This window comes from Onychostruthus taczanowskii, unplaced genomic scaffold (assembly GCF_017590055.1).
Source record: "Onychostruthus taczanowskii isolate IOZ18803 unplaced genomic scaffold, ASM1759005v1 scaffold24, whole genome shotgun sequence".
NCBI classification, from domain to species: domain Eukaryota; kingdom Metazoa; phylum Chordata; class Aves; order Passeriformes; family Passeridae; genus Onychostruthus; species Onychostruthus taczanowskii.
The window spans coordinates 9,280,543-9,304,267 of record NW_024499684.1 but is presented as its reverse complement, the minus strand read 5'-3'; the positions used below and the strand labels follow the sequence as shown (position 1 = coordinate 9,304,267).

General features: G+C 59.5%; 1 protein-coding gene across 1 annotated transcript; it reads right to left on the bottom strand.

Moving 5' to 3' along the window:
• Positions 1-534: 534 nt before the first annotated feature.
• NMUR1 (neuromedin U receptor 1) lies at positions 535-3,651 on the bottom strand. Its single transcript, XM_041405979.1, has 3 exons — positions 3,535-3,651; positions 2,217-3,113; positions 535-929 (listed from the first exon to the last, which is right to left on the bottom strand). Exons 2-3 carry the CDS (start codon positions 3,109-3,111, stop codon positions 535-537), a joined length of 1,290 nt encoding a protein of 429 aa, XP_041261913.1. The 5' UTR covers positions 3,112-3,113; positions 3,535-3,651.
• Between the last annotated feature and the right edge of the window lie 20,074 nt (positions 3,652-23,725).

Here is a 23,725-nt window from a genome sequence, read left to right as displayed (position 1 = left end):
CAGACAGCCCTGAAGAAGGCACCCACAGATCTTTTTTTCCCCATGAGATTTTTCCACAATCCCGTGCAAACGTCTCACACAGCCCTGAATCTCAGCCCGGGTGCAAACACCTCTGGGGACACCCATCCATCCCTGTGTCCTAAAACAGCCTGGGATGCCTAAGCCCCTGGCTCCAGCACCTGCAGGTTCACCCCACTGGGCCGGGAGGGATGGAATATTTTTAGGGATTGCTGACATATCCCTGACATAGAAGTCAGCTGTCCCCACACCACAAGGGATGCCCTGGCCTTGGCCAGGCCTGGTGCTGAGGACACTGGGATGCATTGCTATGCATCCAGCACACAGCAAGGTCACTGCCACCCTGTTCATGGAGCAGTGCTGCTGATACCACCAACCTTTCCATCCCAGTGGGACAGCACAGAGAGGCAGGGATCTCCCCTCGCTCCTGCCCCGCTCCCCACCACAGGATGAGTGCCACAGTCAGACGCATGCTGGCGGTGAAGATCCCAGGGTCCTTCCCTGTCCTCCCGCTCTTCAGCAGAGGGACACTGCGTGGGTGGTGGCCTGGCCCCTCTCCGTGCCCTCCAGCTCGTACTCCTCGGCGTCGGAGAGGGGCAGCGCGCCGGGCGCGGGCTCGCACTCGGTGCTGCGCGTGGTGGCGCGGGTGACGCTGGGCGACGGCTTCCGCGCCCACGGCGGGCGGCCGGGGCGGCACATCGCCTCCTTGAACATCTCCCGGAAACGGGTGGACATCAGGTTGTAGAGGATGGGGTTGGCAGCCGAGCTCAGGTAGAAGAAGACGCCCGAGATGATGTGGACGTACTGGAACATGTGGAGCATGTTGCTGGTCCAGGTGGATACAAAGCTCCAGACGAGGCGGTCGGTGTGGAAGGGAGCCCAGCAGATGCCAAACACCACCACCAGCATGACTGTGGGGAGACAAGGAGCCGGTGTTACTGGGGAGATGGGGATTACCAACCCCACTGAGATCTCCAGTCCCTGGCCAAGCACTGCCCCATTTCAGCTTTGGCCATAGCAGAGAAGCACGAGAGAGAGGAAGAAGGAGAGGGGAAAGGTCCCCTCAGTGCCTTCTGGATTTGTCATGGAAGAGCTGGAAGTCTGGACAGGATCTTCTCCCTCCATCTCCTGCCAGTGCTACTTCAGGCCCTTCTGTGCTGCACTTCTCCATTCCTCACTGGCAGGCAGCTGGCCCTGTCACAGCCACGCAGCACAGCTGGGGGACTCACTCCCCTGTTGGCACCCAGCCTCCAGAAACCTGCCACCTTCACCGGCAAAGTCCAAGGAGCATGAGCTATTTGAGACCTTTCCTTGTGCTCTGCTTTTGATTTTGGTTTGGTTTTTTTTTTGTTTTTTGGGTTTTTTTTTGGTTTGTTTTTGTGTTTTTGTTTTTGTTTTTGTTTTATAACCCAGCTCTGCTGATGGAAAGGAAAGGGAATAGGTCTGTATATGTACAGGTAGTCCTGGGGTCCTCTGCCATACCCATGCCACAATGCATCTCTGTGGCATGCAGGGCAGGTCCCCCTTTGTCCCCAGCCCAAGTGCCTTGGAAAGCAGAGTTACCATTTGTCTGGGAGGTGGCAGAGAAGCAGCTTTGCCATGCTGTTGGACTGGGCTGGGCAATGTGCCATGGCTGTGCCATCATGGGACTGGCAGGGTGTGGAGGTCAGCATGCTGGGGAGAGGCAGCTACCCAAGGGCAGGCAGCTCCCACTCCTGGGAAGGGGGCCAGAGGCTCTGGGAACCATGCTGGAGAGGGGAGCAACAGCGAAGAGCAGTGGGAAAGAGGATGTTTCAATCCAGCCTTGGGTCATTGCCCTGTTAGAGTCACAGGGGCTTAGGGCTGGGCAGAAGTGCTGCCCTTCTGGAAACTCTGCCACTGCCACCAGAATTTGAGTCTGGGTGGAGGGATGGGGAGTGGGTTCCCCCACCCCAACCCATCTTTCTCTTTCTCACTCTGCACTTCCCTCGAGGAGGGGATATAGTATGGCTTGGAGGGAGCTGGCCCAAGCAGTCCTTACTGCTGGACTCAGGTCTGCCAGACCAGATCTGCCTTTGCCCCAACACCCCACAAGCCTTCCTCTGGGATGACCCAGCTGTGGTGCTCTGGACTGCCCATGACTCAGTTTCCCCCCAGCACCCTCCCAACACTGCCTTGGGAGATAGTCCCTGGCTCTGCCATGCCCAGCACCAACTCACACAGCATCTTTGTGACCTGCCTCCTCCTGACTTTCTTCTGCCCCTGGGGCTTGTGGCAGTTGTGGCTGCTGCCAGTCTTGGCTCCCAAGGCTTCCAGCATCTTTTCTTTTTTGAGCTGCAGGCCAATAAGAAGGTAGAGGACACTGATGGTCCCCATGGGCAGGAAGAAGAAGAGGATGGTGGTGACCTGGATGATGAGATTGTAAGTCAAGCGTGGTTTCACCAGGGTGCAGATCTCTGAATCGGGCACCCGCCCCCGTCCTGGCACGTAGAGAGGCTGCAGCCCATGGAGGCTGGTGTTGGGGATGGAGCAGACGACCGACAAGACCCATATGGTGACAATGACCCTCTTGGCGTGGTTCCTGGTCACCACGTACTTGGCTTTGAGCGGGTGCACCACAGCGATGTAGCGCTCCACGCTCAGCGCTGTGACGTTGAGGATGGAGGCGAAGCAGACGGCCTCGAAGAGCAGCGTCTTGAAATAGCAGCCGCTGGCCCCCAGCAGGAAGGGGTAGTTGCTCCACATGTCGTAGAGCTCCAGAGGCATCCCCAGCAGCAGCACCAGCAGGTCAGACACGGCCAGGCTGAACAGGTAGTAGTTGGTGGGCGTCCTCATGAACCGGTGCCGCAGGATGACGATGCAGGTGAGCGTGTTGCCCACAGCCCCCACCAAGAAGATCAGCAGGTAAATGACACAGACTGGGACAAAGAAGTTGGACCGTCGAGGTCCCAGGTACTTATCCCGCAGCTGCTCCTCTGTCAGGTTGGCATCCTTAGGGTCGAAAAAGGTCTCTGGGTGAGTCCTGTTGCTGAGATCAGGGCTGATGGGCTCCACAGGGAAGTCTTGCCGGGGCAGGGGGAACTCGGAACTGGAGCAGTTGACATAGGGATTCATGGCTGTGGAGACATGGAGAGGTTTGTGGGATGCTTTCCCAACTTCTCTGCTCCCCCTGCTCCCATTTTCCCTCTGCCCACTGGTGTCAGGGTGCTGGGATTCTGCTGATCTCCACGGCTCTGCACTCCTGCACCCATCCTGCCCCAGACACCGCCTTTCCTTTGCAAAACCACACAAAACCTCCACCTAAACTCCCTTAGGCTTCCCAAGTGCTTCCTGCCCCATTTCCTATCTGCAAACAACCCCGTCAGCTCCCCAGTCCACCTCAGCCCCTTTGCCCCATCAGGGGAATGTCAGCAGAGCAGGATACAGCCCCAAAAATCTCTCCTGGCAGCAATTCTACCGGATATGTAGAAGGGCTGGCAGGGCAACCAATAAAACAGCCAGAGGGAAAATTGATTTTCTAACATGATAAGGACTTACGGCTCGTTGGGAAACTCCAGATGAGCGAACGCTGAGGTCCCACCACCCCTGCGCCGGACAGGGTCAGGGCTGGGGAGGGAACGTGGGAGGGGATGGAGACTTCACTGCCTTAAGAGGCAGGCAAATGAAATCCCGCCGCTGCTTTCCCCTCGGAGCTCAGCTGGGAGAAGCCGCCTGCCCTTATCCACCTTCTCCCTCTTGTCCGCTGTCAGCTGAGAGGCTGGGGGCTGTGCCGGGGGCTTCCCTTCCCACCGCTGGCCAAACAAATCGCGGTGCCGAGACCCTGCCCCTGCCAGGGGCTGGGTCCTTGTCTGCAAGGCAGCACTGCCAAAAAGCTGCCCTTCAGAGAGAGGAAATAACGTTAAGGTAATAAACTCCATCGACTCTGAGAGTCCCAGGGGAGGGCGGCACAGACGTCTCCTGCCCCTCCGGCAGCCGTCGCATTTGTCATCTGCGTGGCCTCGGTGGTGAGTAAAGCATCGATCAGCCCCGCGGCCGCCCCGTGCAGCGCCCGTTTGTCCGCGCTCATCTCGGCGAAATGCAGATGGACCCAGCGGCTTCCCGAGGTCTCCCACTTCCAGATGTGCCATCCTTGGCTCACCCGAATCACTCCCCCGTGAAGCAGGTGCCTCCAGCCGGCTCCCGTCACACTTTGGTGCGAGGAAGTTGCTGCAGCATCGCCCCGTGCTCCGCGCCCGCCCAGCGCCCCCGCCGCGCCCGGGTCTGCCCGCGCTCCCGCCCGCCCCCCGTGCGGACACCCCCGTGCCCGGGAACTGCTGCAGAGCCCGCACACGCGTGTACGTGTCGCACACACGCGTGTATCTGTCGCACACACGCGTGTACGTGTCGCACACACAGAGACCCACTCACGGTCCCTGAGCCCCCGGACGCGTGTCAAGGCTGCGTGTCCCCGCTCTGCCCGCGGCTCCTCTCTCCTCCGCTGGACGCGCTGGACTTGCTGGCCCGGTCCGAGAGCCGCCCGGAGCCGGACAAACCCCCGGGGTCCCGCTCCGCCTGCGGGGTGGGGGCTCCGCGGCCCCGGGCTCTCCAGCCCCGCAGGTGGGGAGGGGGATGCGGGCTCGGCAGCGCATCGTTCCGCCCGGGCACTGCCGCCCCGCGGGACGGGGAGGCGACCCTGGGCACAGCGACCCGCGCCGGCCCCTTCATCCCCTCCGAGGGTGGCAGGGCGCAGGTGGACCCGGTCCCCGCCAGGATGACACCTTGGAGGGCTCTGGCACCCCGGGACTTGCCTCCTTCTGCCTGTCCCAGCAGCATCCCACCCTGCACAAGGGCTGAGCTGAAAGAGCCCCAGCGGGGCTGAATTGGAGCAGGCAGTCCAGGGATCTTGGAGAAGGAACCTGGACAGACCTGCCAGGAGAGCCCTGCTGCCAGCCCCATGGAGCTGAGCCCCAGCACTGCCGAGCCTGGTGCTTGTGGCCAGGACGTGCGGAGTTACCTGGATCTGGTGGCCTCCAGCACCAGGACACAGCCCCTGGGGTCCTGCACGGCCCAGTGCTCCTCCTGATGCCAGAGCACACAGCAGATGGAGCAGTACCACTCGCTCCTCCTTGACTTTGCTCAAAGAAATTCCAGAGCAGGTGAGGGATCCCATGACAGGACCAGCAAAGCCCTGGGCTGTCTTGGTAGCCCTGACCTGGCCCTACCTCTGCTCCCTGCAGCAAAAAAGCATCAAGCAGAGGGGAGCTGGCAGAGCAAACACTCCAAGGGCACAAAGGGTCTCGGCTGCCCTGAGCCTTGACTTTCCTCAGGAAACCCTTTTCCCCCAGAGGAGAGGAACTGCTGAAGCCAAAGGCCTGGAGGGTAAATGAGTGTAAACAAGACATTACTCAAGGGAAGAAATCAACAAATTGGAAACAGTGTCTAAAACTGGGAGGGAGAAGGAGAACGAGAAGAGTTGCTGCCTGCTTCTATGGAAGTGAGGAAATGAAACTTCATCCCCTCTGGGGATGGAGACACAGCAAAACAGGGTTATGGTATAGTGCTGGTGACAGCTGGGACAGGACACAGGGACAACAGCAGGATGATGCTGGCAAGGGCTCAGCAGGGCTGTTTTGGCAGATGCCAGGACGGGTGACAGTGCCGGGGAAGTGGCACGTTGCAGGTCACACCCCCTGGGTGGCAGAGCTACAAGCAGTAAGTGATGAGGCAGGGATTTCTTTCCCTGCCTTCAGACTGTGCACAGGCTGCTCTCCCTGGGGGATGCCCGAGGCAGGGAACAGATCTGTGCCAGTGCAGAGGCACAGGGAGCCTCAGGATGAGCCCACTTCAGGGATTACATGGAAAGAAGCATTCTGGGAAATCTCGCTGCCTTCCATTCCTCCTCTGTTTTCTGACTGCCCTGATGAGCACAGTCACACACAGGCAGCTCCCAGCACAGTCCCAGGCACTCCCCGAGCTCTGGGCACTGTTACACAGCCACCTCCCCATCCTGCTCCTTGCATGCCTGCTCAAAGCTGCCCCTCTTCGGTCACCTGGAGATGACAACGCCACCTCCCCATCCTTGGGGCAGAGGCTGCTCCTTGCATGCCTGCTCAAAGCTGCCCCTCTTCGGTCACCTGGAGATGACAAGCCTAGAGGATGCATTTCAGAGAGCAGGAGGATGCTTTTTTTAGACCTCAAGGCCAGGAAGGGCACAGAGACCCACAGAGCATCAAACAGGCCCAGGTCTGGATAATTTTGCACAGACAGGTCAATGGGGTGGTCTTTCCAAAGCAGCCCTGCTGTGTTTTACCCAGCAGAGCCTACCCACCCATCCTTGTCTGTGTGGGACACCCTCCTGTAATAATTTTTTAGCCATCACTCTCCTGTGCATTTCTACTCAATAACTCTCCAGAGGCCTTTTTCACTGTGTAACAGCTGTGCCCATTCCAAAAATCTCACCTCAGCATTTTTACCTTCTCTTCCCCTCTCACACAGCCTAAGCAGATGCCATCTTAACCTCTCACAAGAGTGGCAGCTGTTTCTAGATTTCCAAATCCTTTTTTCTGAGCTGGTCATAAACTGCCCAGCACCTTTTCCAGAGTGCAGGCATCTGGTAAAGGAACAGCAGGGAGCCCTTGCTCCCCTGGGACAGCACCCCTGGGCTGGTGCCCTACTCACAGCCTGGCATTTCTCCCTGCAACACCATCTGCACCCAGAGCCCACAGTCCATCTGAGGAGTAGCTGGGGAGGGACATTTCTCTTCTACCCCAAACGAGGCTGAAAGAAGGAAGGAAAAAAAAAATAGACCATTTCAATATTCACTGGGATGAAAGCAATCAGCTTTCTGAGGAACAGCAAAATTGGCCTCTGCTCCACAGCTTGTGTCCCCTGGGTCTGCAGCGGGGACAGGCAAGGCAGGCACTCTGTTACAGGTATTCAGGCTCCATGGCAACCATAGTTTTGCTAATCAGGGCCGGCACAGACGTGAAGTGCTGTTTCACCTGGCAGGAGCACTGGGCTCTTGCCATTAGGCCGAGTTAGCCGGGGCTGCTGCCTTGGCCGTGCCCCCTGGGCAGTGATGGAATTGGATGAGGGCTGGCTGCAGGCCAAGGCATCCTGACAAGGATCTGCACAGTTCCAGCTCTGTGCCCTCCATTCAGCACGAGGCTGGGGACCATGTTTTTTTACTGAGGTCAGAATGAATCACCCAAGAGCAAAAAAGGGTCAGATCATTTCACCCCAAGCTGTAGATGTGTCTGTTGGCCAGAGCTTTGCTAATAGCACATTGTTTTATTGTCCCTCCCTCACCACCTCTTTTGGCTGCTGTTTGATGCTGCTCCATGGCACCATGCAGGTCCTCAGAGGAGGCAGAGCCAACACTGGGATTTGCAGCCAGTGATGGAGGTGGCATTTTGTACCTGGAGGTGACAGATGCAGCTGCAAGAAGAAGGGGGTGTCTTGTGGGCCTCTCTCTCACACTACAGGCAGAGCTACCACCACATTTTCCTTAACCTGGAAAAGCCAGGCTTGGGGAGGATGAGAGGGAGCCCACGGCAGGTCCCAGGGCTGCAGCAGAGTGCTCTGCCAGCCCCAGAAGCAGCAAGCAAGCTGTGATGGAAATGCCTCATCCTGGCCGAGATCTGCTCCGTGACAAAGCTGTGGCACACTCGGCACCTGGCCAGAGCTGCCCTGCCTTTCCTCAGCAGAGAGCCAAGCCAGGGGACACCCAAAGGAGCATTTTGCCAGCTGAAAACATCCTGGCCAACATGTAATAAGCTTGGGACCACCTCATCTACAGCAAGTCCATCTCCAAAATACATTTAAATGGAGCCTGGGTCTAGGGCAATTTACCAGGTACTTCATGGCTTTATTTGCTACTTTCCAAGTCTCCTCCTTTTTGAGTGATCAAAACTACATGGCACAGCACAGGGATGGCCTCTCTCCCCTCCCCTTGGTTCAGAGCCACTTGGCACTCACAGGTTGATTTATTGTGGCCCCCAGGCCTCCCAGGACTGATTGCAGGACTTGTTACATCTCCCACTGGGCCACGGTAGATGTTAATTCCCTGCCTATGCACAGCTCTCAGCACCCAGTTCATGTCTTTAAATGCTCCTGGGAAGAGGATTTCAGCTGGAAGGAAAAACAGCTGCTGAAGCTCTGCAAAACCTCATTTGCAAAGAACACCGGGTGAGGAAATGACATCTCTGGGATGGGATCCCATTTGCCATGTAGTGACTCACTCTGCAAGCCAGGATCAAAACCTCCAGTCATAAAGAAATCCCAATCAGCCACAGCAACATCCCAATGAAACACAAGCATGGCAGCAAACAGAGATGCAGGATAGAGAGGGAAACTCACCACAGGACCTGCAGCACTTTCACATAAATTTATTTGCAAAGGAGCATCTCCCAGGTCTGGCATGGGACAGAGCTAAGGGGCAGGACCATGGGGGTGGCAGGGATGAGGATGTGAGAGCCTAGTTCTTCGTGCTGACACCTCCAGATGCCAATTTAATCATCACATTAATGACACCACAATTTTCCTTATTGCTTTGTTCTCTGCAGTGCAACAGCCAGCAGCTGGGAAAGGTGGGAGCATCTTACACTGGCTGCTGGAACTTTTGCTGCTCCACTGGAAGAAAAAAGGGCTGGGGTGCACCTTCCCTGTGCAAGAATACCACTCTCTCCTCTGTGTCCTATGACAGGATTTTACTCTGAGCCTCAATTTCCAGGTACCAATACACTTCAGGGCTGTACTTTTCCACTCTTGTTTTGCATCCAAAAGAAATTCCACTGAAAAGAAAAAAAAAAAAAAAAAAAAAGTGGGGCGCGTGCAGATGTTCATTTTTTCCATCAGAAAATTTATGCTGCATATAGAGAGGATTAAAGCTCAAAGAACATCATGAGCTCTCAGAGACAGTACAATGGAAACTTCAGCATGAAGTTCTTCTCTAAGTGGAGGGACAAAGTGGAGAGACTCTCAGCCTGATTTTCACACTCTGCAGGAAACTGGAAGGAAAAATTAAACATCCCACCTGCACCCACTGAGGATAATCCCAAACCCACATCTCACAAGCACAACAGGTCCAGCCAGTCCAGTTCTCCTCTCCAGCAGGATGGTGGTGAGTGGGTGAAAGCCATGAGGCTGGCACAGTCACACCACAGCAAAACTCCCAGTGCTGTCAGTACAACAGCTCTCCGGGCAGGGAACAGGCTCTGGTGTGGCAGCACAGCTCTGCTGCCACCACCTTCCAAGCCTGGAGCCAGCAGCCTCTCCCCTCTGCCCCACCAGCCCTTCCTGCAGGCTTCCCCCAGCCCTTTCCCACCCGGCACCACCTGGGCCAGGCTGGGCAGCACCTGGGAAGGGATGGGCTGGGTTAACCCTAAACTTGCCAGCCACCTAATGCCACCCTCAGCAGCTCTACAGGAGAGGGCTGGGGACAGCTCTGCATCCACACATTTCTGCTGCCCTGTCCCACCCCATCCCACCAGTCCACTCTCCTATGCCTCAGTTTCCCTTTGTGTTCCTGCTTGCCATGGCAGTTCTAAGGAAATTCCTGTTTTCTCCTCTCTTCCCTCCTTGAGGTGTTTCCCAGATGGACAGGCAACTTTCCCCAACTCAGCTGTCTCACCACAAGGCTTGGGACATGCACACCCTGCTTCCAGCATCTCTGGGACTGCTGCGAAGAGTCTGGGGCACAAACTCAACCCATAGAGGTGTTTTCCTCCTGATGGCCATGTGGGGGTTTCCCAGCCAGGCTTGATGGCCTCTCACAAGTGGCTTGGCCTCTCATTGCTTCTGTGCCACAAAGTCCCCAAGAGCTGAACATTTTCAGCCACTTCACCAGGAAGTCAGGATTAAATTCCAGGTCTGGCTGGGATTTCCTCTCCTTGTCTGTGCCAGACTGCTCTGGCAGCAGTTCTAAGTAGCAGCCTGGCACTGTCTGCCTGAGTTTGGCCCACATCCCATTTATTCCATGATTTTCCCTGGCCCACAGCCTCTCTACTTCTTGTTGACACTGTGGCAGCCTCCTGCTTTCAGCCCCAGCCTCTCATGTGCCCAAAATTTCCCTCATGCAGGGGAAGGGCTGGAGCCCCCAGACCTCCTGGCTGATGAAGAAAGCAGCAATTTTCAGTGGAAAGCAGGATTTGGAGAGGACTTTGGTAGATTAGACACATGGTCAAAATGTGGCACCTAATTCACTCAGGACTGGTTTAAATCCCCTTCCACATGGCTGCCACTAATGATGGGCTTTAAATAAACGAGCAAATGCTGGGCAAATGGGAGGGACTTTCCTCTGACATCATGAAGCATCGCCTGCAATATTTCTTCTCTGACTCTCCCTCCACCCATCTCCCATCCCCATCTGGCAGGTTATTTCCATCCTGCTCCCTTTTCCCACCAACAATGTGTCCAACAGTACCCAAACCTGTGGAACGACGAGGTGTGAACGGGAAATCTTCTGGTGCAATGCCACGAGCCGACGTTCCAAAAGCACCAGGAGCATCTTTTCAACCCTCCCTTTCTGGTGCTTTGCGCCTGCGTTAATTTAGGCTAACTACACCCACCACAAAGTGATCCGAGCAGAGATGCTTCACCGTGCTCTCAGTTTGGACGTGGTGTCGGGCGATGGCTTGAACTGGGGGAAATCCACTTGCCAGAGCGATGATTCGGGCTCTGGGAACACCCTCTTTGCTGCCACAGCCGCTGTTTTCCGACGTGTCCAGCCTCAAATTCCCTGCACTGGCGCCTGGGCTGGAGGAGAGCTCTGGCAGGGGGTGCAGCCGCCGGGCAGGGGTGGCTCACGGAGGGACACACACGCGGGCTGGAAGGAGCTCTGGGGGCGTTTGAGAGCCGCTCGGAGGGGCGGCAGTCCCCGCTCGCCTCCCCGGGCTGTGGCGTGCCCGGCCGGCCGCGCCACCATCCTGGCCACCACCCCTCGCTACCACCCTCGCCACCATCCTGGCCACCACCCTCGCCACCATCCGCGCCACCATCCGCGTCCTTTGGGCTCCCTCTGGTGGGACCGCGAGGGTCCGGAGCCGCGGGGCCACCGCCGGGATGGGGCTCCCGGGCAGGGCAGGCGCTGGGGATCCGCTGTGGCCGCGCACTGCAGCCCCCCGGGACCCCCAGGGCGGGGCGCAGGGATGGGGCACCCTGGGGATGTGCTGCCGTGGTGACCCCCCGGGGAAAAGGGGGGCCTGGATTGTCCATGGAGAGGTGCGCGGGATTTTCTGGAAAATAGGCAAGAAGGTGTATTAAATGGGGGAAGAAGGGGTGTGAAATCTGGAGAGAAAGTTTACACGTGGCAGAGGGCCTCTCTTAAGACTGGGGGGAGCAGAGCAGGTTCCCCCCAGTCCCATCATATCCTTCCATGTCTGGCCAGTTGTGGTTATTTATTTTCCCCCTTTCCCTTGCCCAGGGGGCTTAGGGGATTCCCCCCCCCCCCCGCCCCCCCCCCCCCCCCCCCCAAGATCAGCAGGTACTTGACCCCTCAATGTAGTCACAATTTGGGGTGGCCAGAGCAGGTGGGGTACAACAATGGTGTTGATGGGTTGGAGAGGTCAGGAGCAGCACTGATGGCTGAGCAGGAGATGCAGACAGTGGGCAAGATTTTGGGAGGCTTGGGGTGGTGGGAGTGGGACAAAACCCTTTGGTGTTCGGTACAGCCTGGGGGAGCACTGCTGCCAAGCTTGGTGTCTCCACCAGGGAAAGGGACAAGGGGTTCGTGCAAGTGCCGTGTGTCCACACGATGGCACCAGACGCGGAGCAGTGTCCCCAGCCATGGTGGCACGGCAGGACCCTGTCCCCGAGCCTTAGAGTTGCGCGATCCTTCATCTGGGAGCTTTTTTGGCTGTGTCCCACTCGAGGGTAAGAGCTGTGCAGCAGCTCCCTGCCAGCAGCTCCTCTCAGCATCCCTCCAGCTTTGGATGTTCCTGCTTTTGCTCCAGGTGTAAAGCAGTGAAGAGGCGTCTAAAATTTGATCCTTGTTTCTCTGCTTCATTCTCCGGTTTAATTTTTCTGCCTCCTCTCTAAAAGCCTCACCTGGCTCAGGTGTGCACAGAGCTGCCCTGCCTGGCAGGGATTCTCTGCCAGGAACAGAGCTTCCCACCTCTCCACACTCCAGACAAACCACAGCCCCCTCCCCTGGGAAAGAAGGAGGCGGTGGGTGCAGGGGAGCTGGAGCCTGAGTGTCCTACCTTGTCCTGCGGCAGCTGACAGGGCACCTGGGGGCTGCTCAGTGGGGATCAGGATTCCTTGCCTGGGGGCTGGCAGATGAGGGCTTTGACCATCCTGTGCTGTCCCATAATAGTCTGGGTGAGGAGCAGGAGCCAGGCTGGAGCCAGCACAGAGGGCTTGGGAGCGTAAGGACTGTGATAATGGTGACCCTGCAAATACCTGGGTTAAACCACAGGCTCTGTGAGGGTCTGCACAGGCTCAGTGCCAGCAGGCCTAACCCCAAACCTTCCAGTGGGCAGCAGGGTATCCTCAATCCCCAGGGCAGCCCTTTGCTCTGGTCTGGCTGCTGCAGGACAGGATTCCCTTGGCTACTTTACCCAATGACCTCTTCCCTAGGGAAACAGGATATCCTTCCTATCCCTTCATTGCAGCCAGATTTTCCCCTGAGCCTCTGCCCATAAGGTACAGAGGATCCCATTAGCAGGGGATAAGGCCACCAGAGGGGACTTTGAAGAGCCCAGAGCAGGCCCAGGTTCCCTCAGATGGAGCTCTCACTTTGCCCATGTGCTGTGGCAGGGTGGATGGGGGCTTTCCACTGCTCTCAGCTTCTCCCGATGCAAAGCTTTACACAGGCTGGGTGTGAAGTTTTCCTTGTGGTCTCCGCAGTGATCCAGGAGGTCCAACTGAGCAGGAGTGCACATGGTGGTCCCTGTGCCATCAGCAGGGCAGGAACGTGTCCCAGACAGGGCTGTGAGCCCCCTCCCCCTGCCCCATCCCCCATCCCCAGCTCCAGCCAGACCCATCATCTCCACAACTTCAGCAGAAAGCCTTTGCCTGCTCTTTCCCCAGCTGCTCCTTTCCCTGGGGAGCCACCCGAGCTCCCCATCCCCATGTCCTCTGTCCCTCCGGAGTCCCGCAGCTCCCAGCCTCGGGAAGCTCAGCAGCTGTTGAACCAGCAGTGAGCCAAGATCCCGTCACAGCAGAGAGCGTCTGGGTGCAGCCTCACGCTCCTCTGTCTGCCCGCCTCCATCTGCCAGCTCTTGTCCTACATCTTGGCTGGCAGCGCCACGTGAGCGGCGCCTGCCCCTTCCCGTCCCTCTGTCCCCTCCAGCCCGCCTGCACAGGATGGACTTTTGGCTCACAGGTCTCCACCAAGCTTTGGAAGTAACACAGAGGCTGAGGGCTCACCAGGGCAAGGGAGACCCTGCAGCACACATGGTTTGGCCAAACCCAGGGTTCCACCACGAGATGCTGAGCTATTTACCCCAGGAAAGCCCCTTTCCTCAGCATCCTTAGGAGGGCTCAGGCCGCATGTCCTGACTTTCTCCATCTCTCTCCAACCAAGCTGGCTGCTGCCTGCCCCATGTGGCTCTAAGTGGCTTTGGCTAAATCCCAGTCCAGAGGAAGCTGCTAATCCCTGTGGCTTGGTGGCCAGCAGGATCACCGGAGAGGGCAGCAGCCCTGGGGGTGTCAGGGTGGAGGGATGGGGCAGGTCCCCAGGGGAAAGGGGCAGTGAGTGGACATGCCCCCAAGAGCATGGCCAAATCCAGTGGCTGTGATGGTGCCTGGCCTGGCCGGGGTCCCAGAGCCAGTGGCAGGACAGGAGCAGGGATTTGTGCCTCGGAAGGAGCAGCTCCATCGATTTCCAAGGAGCAATGTCAGGGTTTAGGAACAAACCGCCTCCAGCAGGAAAGCAAGCTGGGGAGATGTAAAACCCACGGTCTCCGAGTCGCCGCGGGGACTGGGACCAGAGCAGAAAATGGGCTGCAGCACCGGACGTGGCTGAGCCCCCCGACCCCCCCTCCCTCCCGTGCCCACTCCCCACGGAGCCCAGCCCCACCGCTGCCTGTTTCCACGGAGAAGCGCGTTTCCCGTGGAACGAGAGGACGTTCCCGCCGCAGGCAGCTTTTCCGCCAGGATTTCTAAAAATAATATCTCGGGACAAGCCAAAAAAAAAAAAAAAAAAAGAAAGCTTTATTTTCCTTTTCCCACTCTTTTAATGAGAAGCTTTTGCCGTTCCCCTGGGAGGACACCACCCTCGCCGCCTTCGTGCCCGCCTCCCGCCCGGGGGTACGCGGGGGGAGCTCCGCGGCCCCGGGACCGCCCCCCGGCCCCGGGGGAGGCCCCGCGTCCCCCCCGCCGCCCCGGCCGTCGCCATAGCGACAGTGACCTCACACGGGGATGGGCGAGCGGACCGGTCGCGTAGCAACAGCCCCGGTGACATCAGAACCCGGTGCGGTTCCCACGGCAACCCGCGGGGCAGGGAGGGAGGCAGGGGCCGTTCGCGGGGGGACCCCGGGCCGGAGGGGCCGGGGCAGCGAAGGGGTCCCCCCGCCCCACTGCCACCGCCTCCCCGAGATCCCCCAAGCCCCGCGGGAAAAGGGTTAATGTGAATAAATCAGCATATTTTAGGGACGTCACCCCCAGTGCAGCCAACGGCGTGGGGAGGGGGGGGGGGGGGGGGGGGCAGAGCGGGAAATGAGCCCCAGCCGGGCCTCACGGGGGTCTCGGGGGGCAAAAAGAGGCAATGTACACCCCCGCCCCCGAAACTCTCAGCAGCACCTCAACGCCGCCCGGGAACACCAGGCCCGCCCCGGGTCCCCCGTGCCGGGCAGCGGACGGAGCCGATGGGGACACGGCAATAGCGGCTCCTGATGGAGAAGCACGGAAAGGTTTGGGCTGGGTGCCCCCGGGTGGAGCGGGTGAGTCCTGGGCGAAGCACCTGGAGTGAGCCGCTCGCTGCCCCCAGGCAAACCCACCCTTCATCCCCGGGAGCTGCATCCTTCCCCCGCACCGCACTGAGGGCGCCTCTCACCCCGGCAAACACACTCCCAGGCCCTGCCCACACTGCCGCGGCTCGCAGCCTGATACCCCTCCAGCCCCAAGTGCGGCCAGGGAAAAGGACAGCTTTTCTGGACCCTCGATAAACCTCCCGCCACCCTGGGCTACCAGTGCCCGGGCTGGGATGGTGAGGTGACGCTCAGAGAGGCGCACGGTGTCACCGGAGGCTTTTGCAGAAGTTAATCCCCAGCGCCACCGGTGTCCCCAGTGGGATTAGCCACTAGATTGCACTCTTGCTTTGCGCAGGGCGAGGGAGCTGCAGGTACTTGGCAGCAGGGAGCGGGATGCTGGAGGCAGCCTGCTCACCCAAGCGCTCCCCACCACGCTAGACGCAATTCCAAAGGGGACGCGCTGCAGCAGCTGGGAGAGAGCCAGCTCCTCCGGCCCCGCCGGCAGCCAAAAATAACCACGGCAGGGTGACTTTCAGTGGGGAAATGATCTGCATGGCTCTACGGGCAGGGTGCTGCGTGCTGAAATTCTGCTGCCTCCAGGGCAGCGACTGCTCATCCCTTGGGATGAAAATGGCAAGGATCAGGGGATGCTTTTGGTGGGGGAAGAGGACTGGATCAGTTTTGCAGCTTGTCCGGACACATTGTCTGGACACATTCCCATCAGTGGGATAAACAGCCCTTCCTGGGACAGCTGGCTCCAAGGAGAGCACCTACGTGCCAGCCACTCACCATCTCTGGGAGAGGCTGGATTCATCCCCATGACCCAGTGCATGCTGCAAATTCCCCTCCTGCATTTATTTCCCTCTCGGTCACTGTGACTCACGCTCTCCATCTGCCTGTTTACAGGCTGTTTTCCCAAGGTCCCTGCGGAGGCAATGACTGGTTGGGAGGAACTGGGCTATTTGCCCAGATCCTTGAGGGAAAGCCCCCAGAAGTCTGGGAGCAGGAGGGAAGGGGCAGGGGCTGGATGCCTGCATGCTGGGACCTCTCTTGAGGGGACAGAGGCCACTGTGTATCCCACAGCCTGGCTACACCCACAAACTGGCTACACCCAGGAGCCCAGGGCAACGCTGGGTCTGCCACCACCGGCCCTGCCTGGCATTGCCGGGTGCCTGCAGGGCAGGGGTGGGTACCACCCACACGGCTCCAGCTCCAAAAGGTCAAGTGTCACCAGCCTGGAAATGGTGCCCACGCTGCCTCCCTTCATCTCCCATCAGTGGGGGTCTGGCATGCCAAGCCCTCTTGGGACAGGGATGTGTCTCAAGAGTCACAAAAGAATGGAAAGCTGATGACAAGGGAAGGGCAGGAAGACAGAGGGAACTCCCAAGGGCTGGCAGGTCACCCTTGAAATAGCTCCAAAGGAAGGTTCCCAGTGCGAGCATCCCCTCTGCGCATCCCGGCTCTGCTTCCCTGGGGATGCTGAGGCACAGGGGAGGGGGAGCATTGAGAGGGGAATGTGCTTTGTGGTTTCACGGTGCATCTGTGCCCTTTGAATCCCCATGGGAATGTGGAGGTGGTAAAATGTCACCAGCTGGGCCACAGGGAAGGGGGCCGGACGCATAAAACCCCAACAAAGGGTGGCCATTGTCTGGGGAGAGGCAGTGGGGGGCGGTGGGGGAGCCCGCTGAGTGCCCCTCGTCCCCAGCCCCCACTGCCCACAGCTCAGGTGCCGATGAAAAGGCAGCTTTATCCCCCTGAGCCCTTGGTGGGAGGCGATGCAGATCCCCGGCATCCCGGGCCACAGTCCAAACGTGCCCCCCAGGGAAGCAGGGGGAGGTGGAGGGGAGCACGGTGTGCCCCAGCCTCCTGAACCTGCTCCAGGCTGCCAGGGCTGCTCTCCTCCATCCACCCCCCGCTCCCACTTCCTGGCAAGCCTGACCTGCGTGGGCAGACGGGAAGATCCCATTCTAGCTGGAGACGCAGCCCGGTCCCCCCCTCCTCCCCCCGCCCATCTTCTCCATTTCAGGGCCTTTTATGGCCATTCCCTCAGGCAGGGCGCCGGGTCCCTGCCAGGCAGGGGGAAGGGACACTGGTGGGGTCACCTGGGGATGCCCTGAAGGCAGCTCACCCAGGCAATCCCTGGCACTGGGTCCTTGTGTGGAACAGCAGCGTTTGTGGGGGCACTGCATGCTGTACACTTCCAAGTTTACTTTGTGCCTGCTGCCGTGCACTGAGACAGATGGATCGAAGGCTACTCCCAAATACTTGGCAAGAGTGTTGCAAACTCCAGTGGAAGAATTGTGGCACAAAAATCCCCTTTCCCTGTCATGGAACAGGGCTGAACAGCCCAGTCAGACTTTGGGGTGAGGTGTTGGAGAGCTGGTGGGCACAGGTGGGTGGAGGAAGGTGAATCCTCACCCCTATCCCTGGGCTGTGGAGATCCCATGCTCTACCCTGCACAGAGGAAAACATCACCCGTCATTTCCTCCTCTGTGGCGGGAGCTATGGAACAGGTTCTTCAGCAGCCCCCTGGCACAGGGACAGGACAGGGAGAGGCCGGGAAAGGAGCCAGCCGAGACTTGGCACTGCCATCCGGAACCGCCCTGCGCGCCGTCAGGAAAGACGCACCCCAAAGCCTGTCTGTGCCAGTGGGAAGCCAAGCTGGATGGGTGCTGGAGGGTGCTGTGTGGGCCACTAATCTCAACCAAAACACCCTGGAAGGCAGCTGATGGGGAAAACGTGGATTTAGTGTGTTCAGTGCTAGGACCCAAATCTAGCCAGCAGCTGAGCCAGGTGGCCAAGGCTGCATCCTACTCCACTGGCTCGGCAGTGAGATCCTCCCAGCTGCAAACCAGGGTCCCAGCCAGGGTCCCCATCCCTGCTCCTGGGCCAGGGGCTGCTGGAAGTGAGGGGCAGACGAGCTGGCAGCTCTGCAGCACATGTATCCCAGTGTGAGCCCAAGTGTGGGAGTTTACAGGGCTTTGACGCAGGAGATGTGTGATGGGGGAATTGTTGCCAGGCTTGGGGAAGGATCCAATCACACCAGGGTGCTCTCAGCAGATTAAGGATTGGAAAGCTCTGGTAATTACTTTGCAGTATAAAAATAGGCCTGGCTTTATCCCTCGCCCTGATCTCCCACTCCTGCATCTCCCTGCCCCACTCCTTCCCCCCACCCTACAGCGAGCAGATGCCATGCACCCCATGAGCATGGCAGGAGGGCACAACACAGCTGCTGGCCTGGTGCTGGGGTAAAAAAGACGGAGAGGGGGTCTGGAATGGGATGGTGACAGCAGCACAGCAATGGCATCTGGATGGCACGTGCAAACTGTGAGGATCAGGAGACCGGGAGAGGAGCTGGAGCACGCACAGAGGCGTCCCCACACACTGCGAGGCTTTGTGCCAGGGAAGCAAGAGCCTGGAGACATCAGCAGAGCAGATGTCTGGTCAGGAGAGGACCACATCTGTGGGACCATCTGACACAAAGAGGGAATATGGCTCTGGCACTGGCCGTCACCATGTGCTGGTGGCTCCAGCAGGACCCAAGAGAAGGCTGCTCCATGCACAGGGTACAGAGCAGCATGGATTGACTCAGGGCAGTTCCCAGACCTCTAATTTCCCTTTGCTGGGGTCTGGGAACACGTGGTGGTTAGAATCACAGGGACAAAGCATGTGGAAAACACTCCTGGATATGCAATCCCACCTGCCTTCTCACCTTCCCCCGCAACAGCTCTGGCCAATCTGTGTCTCAAGGCAAAGTCAAAACATGAACACTCCCTCTTGTCCCCATCCTTGCAGAGTGCTGTATTCCTTTGCCAGAGCCTGGCTGGCCCAAGCCAAAGCAAAAGCTGTTCCCTGCACTCTCCCTGTGAAGCCTCCGCAGCACCCAGCACGCAGGCAGCATTGCAGGCAGCACTGCAGGCAGCACTGCAGGCAGCAGAGCACGCAGGAGCCTGTAACCTGGCAGCAAGCCCCAGCATGTTCCACGCATCCCGTTCAGCCCTGCAGGCTCCCACCCACCCGGGCCCCGCCGGGGAAACGGCTCAGCTGCATCCAGAGGCTTCTGGATGGGGGGCAGCAGCTGCCAGCCCCGTTCCAGGCCCTGCAAACCTCGGGCTAGTGGAGCAGTGCTATAAATATCTCCCCTTGCGAGACCCGCTCACGCAGCGGAGATCGCGTAAGGGGAAGCGCTGCCCTCCTGCAGGTCTCGGAGCCTCGGTGCCTGCGCAGCCCAGCCCCGCTCTCAGAGTCCCCCCATGTCCCGGTTCATGGCCAGGGCAGCGGCGTGCAGAGCCCAGAGGTGGCTGGCACAGCAGTGTGCAGATCATGTGGGCAGGCACAGGTGGCATTTCTGCCACCAGCACGCAGAGTGGCAAATGCCAGCTCCACGGATTCCCCATCTGCCCCCCAGCCGCCCCCAACCCTCATTTGCAAGCACGACACCCCTAAGCCCACCTCGCACAGTACCGCAAATGCCCTGCATGAGACCCCCATGCCCACCTACACAGTCACCCCTTCCTGCTGCACCCCGGGCACTCTGCACGCCCTGACCCAGATGCAAATCCTGCAGCCCTGCTGTACCATTAAATCTGCGGTAGGATGACTGGGGGGGCAGAAACCCCTCAGACGTGGGGATGGCTGCAACCCCTGTTCCCTGCAGAGCCCCCAGCCCTGAGCAGCCCCCAGCCCGGGGAGTGGGTGAAATGCTGCCCTGGCACACCCAGCCCTCGCACCACGCACCGTCGCCCCCAGCCCAGTTTGCAGACGACCAACGCTCCCCTCCCGCCGGTACTTTTCCATACACACCCTCCACGGTCCTTTGTTCTGTGCAAGTCCCGGATCCGGGCCACTCTCGGCATGGGGGTTGTATATACACCCTGCCCTCCTCGGATTCACCCTCCAGCCAATCCCCCCTGGGTGCCCCCCTGCCCTCGGAGGGGGCGCGGGCGAGGGTCCCGGGACTCGGGGGGGCTGAGCTCCGGCCCGGCCGCCCCTGCCCGCTTGCCTGGCTGCGGCCGCTGCCTCCTTCGCCTGTGCCCGGAGCCGAGACACCGGAGCCGCCGGGGTGCGCAGCCGCCACCGGGCAGCGGAGCCTTCCAATGGTATCGGAGCGGGCACCGGAGCCTGCCAGGAGTACCGGAGGCGCCGCGGAGCCGGGGCCGCCGGAGCCCGCCGGGTAGCGACCCACCGCGGTGCCCTGGCCGCCGGGACCGGTCTCGGTGCCGCCGCTCTCCTCCGCTCCTCCCCGCCCCGTGCCGCTGCCTCCCGCTCCCCCGGGCCGCCACCGCGGGGCCCGGCCGGGGGGGCTGCGTGCTCCCCGCCCCGCTGCCGGGGAACGGGGACCAGGAGTGAGGCTGAGGAAGGACCCCGATTCCCCCCCCGCCCTTCAATCCCTACTGCAGTGGCGGATCTGGTCTCACACACCCCACTTCGCTGCAGGTCTCCCCCACTCCCCGCCCCAAATATCTGCTCCTGCGAGGTCTGCCTGGCCCCCACAGCTCCCCCCACAATAATGCCGTATCATCTCCCGTATTCCTGGTCTCTGCTCCCCAGCATCCCCCTGCACCTACGTGCAGAGTTGTGCTCTTACCAGACCCCTTTCTTCCACTCACTCTTCAGTCTCTGCTTCCAGGGGTGCTGCTGGTGGGGTGGCCCACAGCTCTCCCATTTCTGGGGTGTAGATGACCGACCCTCCCCACTCCCCCCAGCCACAGATGCCCCAGCAGCAGCATTCAGTCTCACCATGGACACAGCCCTATCCGTGTGTCTTCCCCCAGGGAAGTGGGGCTCCCTGCCCCTCAAAAAGCAGGTCTCACCTCCCTTTCCCCTTGCCATAGGGACCATCTGTGCTGCAGGGGGAGGTTGCTCTGCTCAAAGATCTGCAGCTGGAGCAAGCAAGACCCCAAGATGAAGTGGAGCAGGATGTCAAGGGAGCATGGGGCAGGGGAGAAGGGTGCAGAGCCACCCCCCATGCAAACCAAAAGGGTCTCCCAGTGTGCACTATGGGACATGCTGGGGCTGTTACAAGGACAGGGAGGTTCAGCAGGTACTTGAGCACAGGGAAGGGGTGACCAGTCCCTCCTGCTTGGCCCTGGTCCTAAAGTTCCCATACAGCAATGCAGGGACACAGCCAACTGGCTGGGGAGGGATCCCAGCAGGGCCACAGCAGTCCCAGCTTCGGGCTGTGCTGAGAAATCCAAGCACCACCAGACAGACTCTTTGCTTGCCTTGGCCCAGCAAAGCGCCCATGGGCAGCCATGGGCCTCCCGCAGATCCAACCTGTCTCTGGCCACCCACCCTCTGAGCCCAGTTCTGGGTCACTGCCACCACCCTGTCCCTGCCCTGAGCTGATGGTGATCTGTTCTCTCCGTGGTAGAGAACGACTCACAGGAAGGAAGGGAAGCTGAGCTGCTCTGGCAGGGAAAAGGCAAGTTAAACGGCCCTCACTGCCTGTTTTAGTGGGGAAATCTGCACAAATCCAGTGTTATCCTGGTGGTTTGGGGCTGGGGCAGAGCCCAGCTGCTGGCAGTGCCTGCACAGCCTGGCACAGCCCTCCCTGGCCACCCGGCCGCTGTGCTGAGACCGCGCCAACTCGCTTCACCCAGGGCGAGCAATGACAGCTCCCTGCTGGGCACGGCTGGACTGGGCAGCCTAGCAGCCTCCTTGGCTTTGCCTGCTGGAATGAGCCAGGGAGGAGGGCTGGTGCCCTAGCAGGGAGGAGGGGCTGTCACCAATCTCCTGGTGACACTCGGCCAACTCATTGCTTCCAGTCTCCACTGTTCCCTTCCAGCTGCCTGGGCTGGACTGGAGCTGCCTGGATGGAGACGGCTGTCCTGCGAGCCATGTGTCCCCAGGCACTCATTAGGGGCAGGGGACACTGTGGATGTGACGAGGACAAGTGTGGCAGCTCAGGGCTCTCTGTAGGGTGAAAGAAGTTGGATGACAGCAGTAGAATGGGGGGTGGCACCATAGAACAGTGTGCAGGAGGGAAACTGAGGCACAGTGGCTGCACTCAGGGGCAGGTGGGAGATCCTGTCCAACTCTTTGGAGAGCAGTACCCGGGTGGAGTGGGCACAGCACTTCCCGGGAGGGTGGCAGAGCTGATGGCAACCGAGATAATGCTGAAAATACGCCAGTGGCTTTGTTGCTGGTGACAATGGCCCGCGGTATTTTTAGCTGTTGTGGCCTTAGCTAGAGAACAGCTTCTCCGGTCCAGCTGCTGCCCCATCCCGCCCTCAGTGTCGCCGGGCCCCCATGGCCCCCCAGGGCTGCTTCCCGGCGCTGTGGAAACCGTAACGTTAGAAACGAAACACAAACACCTCACCCGCTGCCACCCCCGGCTGAGTCACGGCGCTGCCTGCTCCCCTCGCCCCTGCCTCCCCCTCCCTCCTGCCCACCCCCAGCCCCAAAAGCAGTAGCTGGTGCCCCCCAAGCCAGCCCCACTCTCACTTATGGGGTATTGCCTCTCCCAGGGCAAAGCTTGGGGTTGGCTTCACTTGCTCCCATCTCAGGACTTCAAGAGATGGGGATTTGTGGAGAAAACTCTGCAAGGTGGCATCACTGTCCCCAGCCCCATGACATTGGGACGTCCCCACTGCAGAGTGAGGCCCTGAGCGGTCCCAGCTCACCAGCAGGACCCCAGCCCCTATCCCAGACCTCAGGGATAAAAAGTCAGACAGGAACAGGCAGAGGCAGACGGAGCTGCTTTGCACTCTGTGTCAAGAGCCAGGCAGGGGTGCTGTGCCCCCTTGTCCCATTGAAGGAGAATGGGGTGGAGGAGCTGGAGAAGTTTTGGGGTCACAGTGGTGGTGGGACATGGGGGAATGACACAGCTCTGCTTGACCTTCAGGGGAGGTGCCAGCACCTGACTCCTGCCAGACCCAGCATATTGATGATGGTCTCATTTCACCTTGGTGGGGAAACAAGAGATGAGTGGGACCCCATCCAACCTCCCAGGGGTGCTGCGCTGTCCCAGCTCCCATGGGAATTTTGGGCTGCTTTTTTGTGGAGCTGGCAGGCTGCTGTAGGGCAGATGTGGCTGTGGCCCCATAGTCAAGGCCACACACACACTGGCATGGCTGCCCTCCTTCCACGACCCACATCTCAGGGCCCTCAGCACCCATGGGTGTTCAAGGGCTGGGGGAGCAGCTGCACCACCTCTTGCCTAAAATAAGGCTGTGGCCAGCAGGGAGGCTGGGGTGGGCGGCCGTGGCTGTGACTATGTTAGGATGTTCTGGGGCCGAGGGCAGATCACATCACAGGGACGAATTAATTAACACTCGGCAGTTTTGGATGATGTCCCAGGCTTTTTTTCTATTTTCATTTTAGCAAACTCCCAAGTCTGCTTGGCGCCTGCTGGGTCTCGAGTCTGGTGGTTGGGGGGTGGGAGCACCCATGTAGCTGCCTAAGTACCTGCAGGTGCTGGGATGGCATCATGGACACCCCACTGGCTCGATGCCTCCCTGCTCCCCAAAATTTGGGTGCTCTCGCTGACCCTGGGGGCCAGTGCAATCAAAATCACTTTTCAGGGCCCTGATGGAGCCCCTACTTTCCTGCTGTTGGTTTTCTTAAATCTCCATCCTGCCTGCAAGAGGCTCACACACGCCTGGCTTACAGCCCTGAAAATTATCTGGGAAAGGGATTTTTAAATAAAAGTTGTAAACACCCTGAAATAGTACTTTTATTACCCCAAAATGGTGTGGAGATGAAGGATCAGGGCTGTGGGGTGCATGTGGGAGGGGCTGGCCCCAGACGAAGGAGTCTGCAGGGGTGTCAGTGCGTCCAGCTGTGTCCGTGCGTCCAGCTGTGCGAGCAGACACGTGTCCGGCCGGGTGTGAGCA

What these genes read in the sequence shown, in the direction of transcription:
- NMUR1 (XM_041405979.1), bottom strand. Translation starts at nt 3,111, where the DNA reads ATGAATCCCTATGTCAACTGCTCCAGTTCCGAGTTCCCCCTGCCCCGG. An exon ending in GCAGGTCACAAAGATGCTGT is followed by an intron (nt 930 to 2,216) that starts GTGAGTTGGTGC and finishes GTCTCCCCACAG; the next exon opens with TCATGCTGGTGGTGGTGTTT.